Source organism: Botrytis sinoallii (genome assembly GCF_014898435.1).
Source record: "Botrytis sinoallii strain Bc 23 chromosome Unknown BSIN_005, whole genome shotgun sequence".
Lineage (NCBI taxonomy): Eukaryota > Fungi > Ascomycota > Leotiomycetes > Helotiales > Sclerotiniaceae > Botrytis > Botrytis sinoallii.
In genome coordinates, this window is record NW_024066032.1 from 1,253,010 (window position 1) to 1,265,024 (window position 12,015).

The following is a 12,015-nucleotide window of genomic DNA, read 5'->3' on the forward strand; positions in this document are numbered from 1 at the left end:
CTAGACAATTTTCAAATCAATATATCTTTTCTATATTTGGATATACAACTCTCTACACCCTAGCACAAATTGTATTGAAACAAGGGGTGAATACTACAACAATTGACAGTTGGTTGATAATTGGTTGTACCAGAAGAGAAAAACGGCAAACCACTCTGGTGAATATAAATATGTTGGAAAATATGAAGTATCTGCTCTTATACAAATCTATGGTCTTTCTATATTCTAAATCTATATCTAATCATCTAGTATATCCTACAGCTTTTGTTTTCATTATTCATTTATAGCCTAGATCCTCTCATCGAATATCCTTCTGTTTGTTCCAGAAGGGCGTCCAAGGTTCAAGAGCTTCTTCAGATGAAGTTTCATGAAATCCTTTCACTTTAATCATAGGTACCTTCCCAGGACTTTGGTTGTCTGATTCTCTCACATCAACCATGGTATCTTCACTGATACTCCTAAGGCCATTCTTTGTAGTGATTGATCTCTTCAAATCACCCTTGGGAGCACCCATTGGTCTCCATCTCATCCATCTCAAAAACTTTTGTTTGTAGTTTTTGCTACTATGTTCATTTTCTCGTACAGACACACCTTTCTGTTTGGGCCCCTTTTCTTGATCATCAACATCTACTTTCACTGTAGCATTTCTTTTTCGCCAATACCAAATTCCTGCGCAGGAAATTGTTACCACAGTTACAGCTAGGATCACAAAAGCTATCTCTCTCAGCATTGCTTTTCTTCTCTCTCTTTCAGTACTATGATGAGACTTAGGATCGGGAGCTGTGGGTACCGGTGTCAGAATACTGTTGGGATTGGCAGTATCGCTGACCATGCTCGCTGGACTTGGTGGTGCTGGTCCCGTTGTCCAATTGGAGGGTTGAGGTCCAAGAACAAAATCCATTGTCCCACCATTCGCAAAGACATCGTTCCAGGTAAGCCATGATTGATTCCATGGTTTTCCATTCACTGTGAGGGATTGTACGTAGAAGGAGGACTCCGAACCATCAACAGTGGTCATAGCAAGTGTTTTCCCGCCACCAAGTTGAATGGTTGTGTTGGCGAACCATGGGCTGCCAATCAGGAAGGTGGTTTGCCCTACCATAGGGTATAAACCAAGCATATTCCAGATTAACCATGATTCCATTGCGCCAGCATCACTATTCCCTGGTAATCCACCAGGTGTAGGTGAGTAATATGACTTTGCAATGTATCGAGATTGCATTACACTCAAATCTTGTCTTCCTACGTAGTTATATAAGTAAGGTGTGGTGAACGATGGCTCATTGCCTGGGTTGAAGATCGTATTGTTAAATGCTGAAGAGCGCCCAGAGGTGTTGATTCCAGGTTTAAACATGGTGTCAAGACGATTGACGAAGGTTGACGGTCCACCTGATAATGCGATCAGTGTGTTCATGTCATGATGCATATTAAAGGAATATTCCCAAGGGAGTGCTTCATAGTAAGCATCTCCCCAATAACATCCACCACACGAGAGTGGGTCCTGTTTGATAAATCCTAAAGCACTTCTAGGAACGAGAAACCCATTAAACCCTACAGAAGTAGCGTTCGGGTTCCAGTGGTTTACCCAATTACGAGATCTCTCCAAGTATTTAGTTGCGTCGTCTTTTATTCCTAACCCATTCGCTACTTGATAAAGGGAAAAGTCGTTAAAAGAATACTCGACAGCTCGAGACACAGATCGGCCATATTTTGGTGTAATATACCCATACTGTAACCAATCTGGAAGGGCTCCACGACCTTCTTTCGTCGAAGATGAATTATCTCGAGGATCGTTGTTATTAGCTGGGGTAACCTCAGCATTTTTGACCATAGCTTGGTATCCAGTTGTCCAATTCACTGCCCCTCTCACTCCCTTTATATAGGCATCAGCTAGCACATTATCAGAATTCGACCCCCCTTGTATTGCGCCATTGAAGTTCGAGGACCTCGCATCTGGCATATAACCCTCGAATCGAAATATGTCAATCAGTGATCGAATATACTCCTCATATGCTACCGGCTGAAGTATATGAAGCAACGAAAAGGTACACCGAAATAGGTCCCAAGTTGTAAAGGTATCATCATAGTATGGCTCTGATGAAGTCCAGAGTGGGTTTTCCCCGGTCCGGTTGGATGGTAGTAAGTGCATGAAATATAGGGAGCTATATAATAACTGTAAATTCGTTTTATTGGTCTCGGTAGTCGTGACTTTGGATAATACTTCGGTATTCCAGACACTTTTCGCATCGTTGGTCAAGGTGGAGAGCGTTGTACCAGAAGGTATCTGTGAATTGACGTTTCCACAAGCCTGGGCTGATGATATAAAAGATATTCCTACTCTGGAGACTACCGTTGTAGTGTTGAAACTGAACACGGCTCCTAGTCGAGTTTTGGAAGAAGCAGATTTTTCTGTACCATAACTTGCAACTGCGCTTCCATTTAGGCTCATTCCGATAAATGTCTTTGATATCGCTGGACTTTCGAAATAGCCACAAAAGTATATTCTCCAGTCAGGTGCCATATTCCATCCATTGTTATAATCACCAAATCCTTCATAATGCCCATCCTCTAGCACAGTAATATTCCCGCCAAGGTAATTCTGGGAAAGGCCTTGTTTTCGATAGGATGGTAATACATGAGACACATCAACAACTACGTTTGGGGTGCCTTTACCCTCTGGGAATGTGTACTGATAAAAGCCCGCACGACTTGTTGCCGACAATTCAACAGTGATGTTGCTTCCCAGCGAAGCTTTGTAGTATCCTACCGATGTGATATCGGCAGAGGCCCGAGTATCATTCAGATTGGCCAGTGGGTTGGTTATGTTCCCAAGTATTGGCATCTGTGAGACAACACCATATTTCGGTGATCCTCCAGTTCCACTCTCGTGCATCATAGAGAATCCGGTAAAGTTGCCATTCAATGCAGCTCCAGAATAACTATCACTTCCCGTAAACATGTCAGGCCCAAGCTTGACCATACCAAAAGGTAAAGAAACTCCAGGGAACGTATTGCCTCCACTGGCCTCGCCATTCTAGAAAGTACATTAGGTAAACTCTGGTACTGGGTATCGTATCAACTTACTGATGTGAGGACATATCGTGAATAATCTACAGTAGACTGAGCCACCGCTCCACTTATGAGCCCGAGTAGGGCAGTGTAAAGATACATTAGAAAGGTGTCAAAAAAATCGAGATGTGTTAGAAGTTGGTTTCAATCCCATGATTATGGAGCCCTGAACCGTCCAAGAAATAGTGAAATTGTTGAACTGTTATATATGATCATGCATATTAGCAGTGGTGAATTCAGAGATGCATACACATCCTCTACTTTCCTCACAGAGTGGTGCCAAAAGCAAAGAGCGTCTGTGTGTAGGAGCAAGTATTTACATGAATGACTGGAGGATTTTATAATAGAGCCGTGAATCATAAAGAAATATGAAAGCAATGAGAGGGATCATAAAAATGACAGACTTGTAAATATAAAAAATGATCTTTTGCTGAAACACTCAAGTCAAATCAAGTGCTAAGAAAAGTCAGGAATGATCGAGGTGTCGAGTACAGCAAGAACGAAACATGGCACTTGTGACTTCCTTTAAGAATGATCAGGAACTCCGTGCTGTATTTCACGATACCAGTTACTTGAGTTCTAGACATTAGATCGATCCACTTGAATCCCCCAAAGTCTGCGCTGGTCCTGTGCATCTGCGCCATAATGAGGGGTCAGCACGAGTAAACATTGCCGTACGGGACCAATAGAACGCAATAAACCCAAAGGTTTTCTCAAACATGGCCCCCAAATCCATACATTATGAGGGGTTTTTGAGAATATAATTAGCCAAACAAAGTCTCTCGTTCACACATGGTAAGGAATTTGCTGGCACAAAAGGGGTCCGTAGCCAAATTAAGCTTCCCGATCTCGCGCAGTAGCCTTATATCAGCCCCCCTAAGCCCTAGCCACATCGGACAATTTGAGTACCAATAGGATTCTGTACTTGATCATCGTGTTTCCATTTTTATCATGTTTGTACCTGTCGACCGAATCAAAGGAGATGATGGTAGTTAAGTTATTTAACAGTTGGTTTCCATGTCACCGAATCTATTAAGATCTCTCCCTCTTTCTTCAATCATGGAATTGCGCCTCCAACATTTGATCTCCATAACATACCATCCCTCGAGGTCTCCCGAGGTCCATCTAAATCCAATTGTCGGTGGCTCATATGGTGAATATATACGAGAGATCATACCACCTATGATAGTCAGATATTCGCTCTGTTCTACTGCGTAATTACGATACAACTGTTTAAAAATCATTCTCAGCATGATCTATTTGATTTGATGGGAAAGTATCCAACAACAGCCAGCTGGACAAGGCACAAGATGACTATCAATCACTACCGCGCATTGCAAAAAGTCTCTCGAGTCTCTTTTCAACAAAAAAGCTGTTGGTCAAGATTGCCGACAGATACTGAGGTTTGCAAAATCGATTCTTCCGAAGAATGAGAACGAACTTACGAATCCTAAGCTTTAAGCTGATGTGTTCAAGCTTCCGGCGACCACCATACCGAATCCCGAGTGTGATGAATATTAGGCATTACTATAGTAAGCATGTACAGTCAGGATCTATGGCGTTCTAGAAGACAACTCCTACATGAGCAAGGGCTCTCAAACACGTCGCATCCATTGTTGAGTTGTTCTTAGTGTGCAGTATGGTGGCATATACGGATGGCACGCGAGTGAGATTTATAATCGAAGTGCTTACTATGTTATATACTTCTAAGCTCGGCGGAGCCGGTATTCACATTTGGCTGCTCTTCTCAGTGGAACGTTACTGTATCCTCAGAAACAGATTGTTGGTTGGTGAATGAGAGGAAGAGAGCGTATCTTAGCTTACCTCGCCTCCTCGTCTTCACACACACACACACACACACACACATCCACCACCGGCTGATAGATTTTGACTGACCTAATTCATGCTTTTCCAAGATTTTCTTAACCAACAATCAGAGATTAATCACCACGTGTGTCAGATACAAATCCCCCGCGTCGCTACCGTGCCACTCCAAAGATAGGAAAGATGGCGAAAGATCTAATGGCAACATTCTGTCTCATTCTGAGTCGAACAAATGGGATCAATATACAATTATATAAATCCATGGTACACGATACATGATACACGATGTATGATACACCATCGCTCCCGTGTATTACTCAGAAAGACTATTTTACGGCATACTACTCACATACCAAAATCCTTCTCATTCCTTCAAATCTTATATTGCCTCTTCGATGGCAATGATGATATCAAGCGTTGGTAATGTATCATTTCATTGTAAACACAGTTAGCATATACCACTACCTGATGATCATCAACATTATATTTCAATAATGAGCCACCATCACACTTTGCGTCACTTGGTAGATCCCAACATTTAGCTTTAGCTTTCAAAGTGATAAGAAACTAAAAATACACATCACATCGTGTGGAAATCTCATCACATCTAGGTTACTCTCCCGGATCGTCCTCGATGTCAAAACGCACGGATTTCTTCATCACAGGAACGTCTATTGAACGACCAGATTTTGCATTTTAAACCTAGAAACATAGCTAGGTAACTGGTAGATACATGTATTGTTGTAGATCTCTTTTAATAGCTTCAAATGATTTCTTGCATTAGTACAAAGGTTAGTCCGTCCTGCAAGGTACAGAAAGAATAGAATTGCTTGAATTATTTTCACAGCCATCCCATCCAAATTTTAATCCTTCCATTCCTTTCAAGTACACCCAAAGTCCATCAAAGTCCATCAAAGTATCCCAAAATGTGAGCAAATGTCAAGAGACCATTCCTGTCGGGGCAAATCCTTTCAATTAACTGGTAAATTTGCCGCCCAATGGTCAATCTAGCGGTCTATCTCCCCTTCCAACCCCGCCCACTCCATCTCATCACAACCTATCACCATGCACCAACAGAAACAATTGTGCGTAACTGCAAGCAGGTGTGAGCATGCATCTGCACGCCATGGGGTAATCATGGGTAATCATGGGCAATGTGGAATAATCATGGGTCATCTACACCCATCTCAAGCCTCACAATGCAATATTTACCCGCTGCGAAGAAACTCAAATTTGGTGTGCCTTTGGCTCTCAATTTCGAATAGGCTTTTTCCGGCGTCTCGATCTTTGACTGTCTGGTACGACGCTCCCATTTATGCCTAGATAACCAATCATTAAGATAGAGTTATCACATTCTTCATATCTCATCTATACTTTCGCAATGATGCTCTCTTAGCTTTCCACTTGATTGTTTCCCGTTATTTTTTCCCTTTGGAAATATTCTCACTCTCGTTTTCTATTGTCTTTTGTCTTTTGTCCTTTTCTCTTTTTACATTTAATTCAAATTGTGTTCGGTATGAAGTCGTGGTCATGCAATCTTTGAGCAGGTTTCTCACTGATGCGCAAATGGCATGGTTAACTTCTTCTATCAATTGTTGTGCGGCGGGGGAAGATGTGGAGAGCTCTGGTAAGCAAACAAATCACAATGCTCAAGTCAGCAAGTATGAGTTCTAACGAAACATCAAGAACCAGAGAAATCAATGCGAATAATAAATGGGCAACCTCAATTAATATCTCCCCCATTATCACAACCTCCAGAAAGGCCACCAACAGCATCTGCTTTTGAAAGACCAGAAACTAGAGGAAAAGAATGGGCGAGAACTCGATCGAGGACGTCAAGTCGTGCAAGCAGCTTTACTTTGAAAAGAAATTTATCATCTCGTGCGTCAAATCGAATGGTGATTAGTGCGCCATATAACTTCCAACATCATACGGAAATGAGTTATGTGAGAGAGCCCGAACGAGTCGTACTTAGGAAAGAACCGAAATTGCGACCGTTGGAATTGAGCATATACTTACCAGGAAATCGATTATCGCCCTTGCCTGAATTTGGACCTCACTTCAATGAAGACACGAAGAATCGTCCTTTAGTTCATATGAGAAGCGAGTCGGCATTGGAATTTAGGGTACCTAGAAAACCAGTTCTGTCGACAGTTATGGAAAGGAGATCAATGAACACCGAGGAGTTGTTGAATGCTTTGTCAAGTGATTTACCTCACGAACGTCCTACACGATTGAGAGCAAATACGGAACCACTTGCATATGAGAGAGTCAAGTCTGCATTGCTAGAGAATATGGAATTGGATAAAAAGTTAAAAGAACTTGATGACGCTATCGAGAGACGAAGTATTTATCTAGCCAGTCGACCAGTAAGTCGTGCAAGCCGAGCCGAGAGTCGACATGAAAGACGTGAGAGTATATACTCGGAGTTCACAGGTAGGTCTCTGATTACATCATTATATTCTAATGCGAAAATGCTAACAAACTCGAAGAACCCATGCCACCCATCACCGAGCTTCCACCCCACCATGTCGATCATCGCCCTCAAACCGCACCCTCTCGTCCTCGCCGCATGAAATCCCTAGACTCTTCTCTTCACGCACCTAAACTTCTTAAAGAACGTCCATTACCTCCCCCTCTTCCATTGGTTCTCCAAACACCTCAAATTACGAATCGAAGGAAATCTCTATCGCGGGTCTCCTCCTGGTTATTCCCATCCGGTTCCGAACAACAACACTCCCGTCACATGTCTCTCGATTCCGTTACCAACACTCCCAGACCCGTAACCTCTAGAGATGGCTTTTATCAATGCATCGAAGTCAAAGAAATCCATAACCCACACAGTGTGAGTAGTGTGAGTAGTATCGAAAGTGAAATTGATGGTAATGAAGATTACGAAGCGACGAGTTGGAGTGATAGTCCAAGTCTAGGATATGGAGCTAGATACGCACGGGGATTGGGGTATGAAGTGAGAGTTAGCGCGGATAGTAAGGGGTTGCAGGTCGCGCCACCAAGTAGAGATGGCGCGAGAACATTCGGTGGGAGTGAGAAGGGTGAGGAGGCTAGATGGAGTATGGCTTATGGACATGGACATGGAAGTGATAGCGTTGGAGTTGCAATTTGAGAGATGGAGAGATTTCTTGATTTGTCTTGTATAAATATTAACTGGTTGGTTGGGAGCAAAGGAGATGGGAATATGGAGGTTAGGTTGGTCGGTGGTATGGATGGTCGGTCGGTACGGTCTCTTCGATCTGGATGATTCGAATGGTTTTCAAAGTTTAGTTTTTTTTTTCGCAAAGGGGAAAAAGGGTCAGGATACTTCCTTTATGATACCACCTATTGTATTTTCGGCGTTGTGATTTTAGATATACATAGTTTAGATATGATAATGAGGAAGTAGTGTATGTATACATGATTTGATCAGATCTCATTGATATTACGTTAAGGTTAAATTCTATGAGAAGTGATGTTTAAGAGAGAGGTAGCTTTCAGGCCTTGAGATGGAAAGTAGCTTTACTTTGCAAGTTGATATTAGAAGTTGAGTTTCGAGTCTGAGAGTCAAGTGTGAGTTCTGGTGTTCTCACCTATATGCATCTCCAGCCCCTCCCTCACTCGATAAATAAAATACTAAAATTCACGAAACTCTAATTCTTGCCTCTATTCTTATTCTCATTCTCATTCCAATTGGAAATCGGAAATCGGAAATCAAAAGGAATTCGTAAGATATAGATATCAAATAGCCAATATAGAAAAGAGCTTTCTTCAGAGTATCTTATATGATTACATAGTTGATGGGAATATATTTATATATGAAATTTGAATACAAGGGCGTGGTTTTGATGAGAGCCCGGGTTTGTATACAGGCACTTTTCACATCAAAACTTATCTATTTTAGAATTCAATATTAAATTTGATTAATAATATTATATATTTGAATTATTATATATAAAGAGATTCTAATATATAATTTTACAATATGATTTTAGATTCTTTATAAATTCTTTTCATTTAATTAAAATCTATAATGAATTATTATTATTTAAAATTGTTATAAAAATAATACTTATTTTAAGGATTGAAATTTTATATAAGATTTATTGATTAATATTTCATTCAATTCAAAAAAAACCAATACTAGAATAATTGTTTATTAAATCTTTAAATACATTATGAATTTCAAAGTTTTATAAAGAATATTCAAATTATAATATATTTATAAAAACAGGGAATAAAGTATAGTTTTGATAAGGAAATTCGCTTAAATTCAATCCGGGCCCTCATCAAAAACACGCCCTCGTATAAAAAAGTCTTTCTCTCACGCGTTGCAAAAAGCGGCACTTGATTAACCTTACCTCGGTACCTAGGTATCTACCTAGTTAGAAGCTTAGTTTAGTATTATCCATCCGAGCCATTCATCCAACCATCCCATCCCATCCATCCGATCAACACAAAGAACCAACCAACGAACGAAACAAGTGGAGAAGAAATACATACCTAGTCATTCACACAACACACTATTCACTCTTTTCCCGAAAAGAAAAATCTTCTCTTCTACATCCATCCACCAGGTGATCTTATTTTTCGAAAAAGGAAGGAAAGAAAGAAGGAAAAAAACATGATGAGAGTGGGATTCGAACCCACGCCTATTACTAGACCAGGAGATTGCAGACAATCTTATGTTAAGCTTGACCTTAACCTGGCGCCTTAGACCAACTCGGCCATCTCACCTTTGAGATTTTTGATGTTGTGGGAGAGATGTGTGTGTATATATTGAAAAGTGTGGATGAAATTTTGATTGTGTGGGTGGGTTCTGTAGGGAGACCTAGATGCTAGGGGCTGGAGGGGCTGGGAGTGACTAATTGGGGGATGGATAGAGAGATCTTGTGTGGGAATTTGCGAGCACTGGGGTTGGAGAGGAATTAATGAGGATGTGGTTTTTGGGGTGTTTGGCGGAGAGGGAGAGGGGGAGGGGGAGTCTTTGATAGGATGTGAGGAGATTATTTGTATAGTAGATTCTTCCGGATCCTTTATTTCTGATTTCATCAATTACTTTTATATTATTCAATCTCTAGATCTTGAGTGAGATGATTAGTATTTATTTTATTTATCAAGCCACCTATCACTATTATTCATTTCTAGATAGATCAAAATATAAAATATAATTTTCCTTCCACAGCATACGAATCTGAAAATTCTCGGTGGGAAAATCCCTCGTTTCGCTATTTTGTCGGTCGGTTGATACGCGGGGTTGGAGTGAGATTCGAGGATTGATAATCATTAATTGTATTGAGATATCTGTCTGCTTCGAATAATAACTATCTAGGTAATTAGAATATAATTTATTTTCTCAAGTCAAGTTAAACAACGGAAGTCTATTATATTATTTATATATATATGTATGTATGTAAAATCTCAAGTAGGATTTCAAGTCTTCGAATTTGAGAACAGTTCTTATATTCGAGGTGCTCCCCCCCCTCTCTCTCAGGATGTATAGATAGATACCTATCTTTTATATCTACCTTACTGTTAAGAAATCATGGGATATCATTCTCTCATTCTCTCATTCATTCATGGTATATTAAAATAAAGTAAAGTTACATATACAATATCACATCGACTCTAATCTATTTTAAGACAAAGTTGTCGTCTTGACTCCCCAGCAATGCTATGACGAAAATAGCAAGTTTCTATATATTCTAGCTATACAATTTCGAGGATACTTTGTTACACTCTTAATTACTCAACTATGAAGTATTTCTAAACAATCATTCAAGAATCTTCGTTACAAATTGCTTCAATCCTATCAAATTACACATACACACACATATATATACATATATGTAGAATTCCCCAACCTCAACCCATCATCTCTTCTTTCAAATCCTCTCATCAGATACCTTACTCATCTCCTTGTGTAACGATCGAATAAACACCTCCATATCATCTATATCATCTTTATCAAAAAACCAAACAGCAAAAGTTATGTCTATATCTATATCTACCTACATACCAGCATACAGAACTCATCGTAAACTCTCCCATCACTACCTAGAGTAGATATCACTCCCATCCCGTACAAAACACAACTATACACAACTCTGACACCACAAACCTCCATCCATCCATCTTCCTCCTCCCAAGAAAATAAATCCCCTCCACCAAATCCGCAAACATTTAACCCCCCCCCTTTCATACCCACTACTAATGAAGTCCACAATACAATCAGTAGCACATCTCTACGTACATCTCCATCTCCATGAAAAGGAGCTGTAGAACATCCCAACATCCCAGATCTTATTAAAACCCTATCTCTCAACTCTCGAAAACATCGCACATCGCACATTACACAATCTAACTAACAATCACTCAAGATTCATAAAACTCTCAAACCGAGTCGAACATTAAGGATCAACAAACAACCGACCGTCATCATTTCTGAAAGGGCTGGCTAAAACGAGAGGAAGTATGTAGAGCTCCTAGGCTTTTGGTTCAGTCGCAAGAGCCATCTCTCTATTGATACACCGCCGATGACAAGTATATAATAGAGAAGGATACATATCAGCAGCTGTTGCAAACCCCTATCCTTTTCTCCTCTTCTCACAGGATACATACAGTATCACATTAAATCACACCACACCACGCAAGGCCTAATGATCGCATAAGAAGTAACAATGATCTATGTATCTATCTATCAATACCACATCTCAAACTCAACCCCTCAATCCACCCATCCCATCAAATAAACCTCCAAATTTCTCCATGAACATGTACTACATACAGTACAATGCAATACAGCCTTCGCCGAACCCCATCCTTTTCACGCATTGTATAAAGTCCTCTAAAAATATATTTCTAAAAAGTGTAGTGGTAACGAAGCTAACCTCCCGCTCCCCAAAATTGAAGTCATATCATGATCGTGCATTTGATTCCCCTGAAGATCATCCTGTCCACAAACGCCCACCCAGGAAGAACATGATATTAACAAAATGTAAAGAAAAACATAAGAGGTGGGAATCTAGTGTCTGATCTTGAATCAGAAAAAATGATGTATACATGTAACATCATCCCAAACTCCATCCCTAAGGATCTAATGTACCATTGACCCTTGTATCTAATTTTGAC

The 12,015-nt window shown here is 40.3% G+C and overlaps 2 protein-coding genes across 2 annotated transcripts; one reads left to right on the forward strand and one right to left on the reverse strand.

Annotated features, from left to right (window-relative positions):
- Positions 1-298: 298 nt before the first annotated feature.
- EAF02_003521 (uncharacterized protein) lies at positions 299-3,171 on the reverse strand (the record flags this gene model as incomplete). The annotated part of the gene is made up of 2 exons (XM_038899569.1): positions 299-3,034; positions 3,085-3,171. The coding sequence occupies 2 exons, from the start codon at positions 3,169-3,171 to the stop codon at positions 299-301; spliced, it is 2,823 nt and encodes a 940-aa protein (XP_038760496.1).
- A 3,252-nt stretch (positions 3,172-6,423) lies between these two features.
- EAF02_003522 (uncharacterized protein) lies at positions 6,424-8,017 on the forward strand (the record flags this gene model as incomplete). The annotated part of the gene is made up of 3 exons (XM_038899570.1): positions 6,424-6,520; positions 6,580-7,329; positions 7,386-8,017. The coding sequence occupies 3 exons, from the start codon at positions 6,424-6,426 to the stop codon at positions 8,015-8,017; spliced, it is 1,479 nt and encodes a 492-aa protein (XP_038760497.1).
- Positions 8,018-12,015: the final 3,998 nt, after the last annotated feature.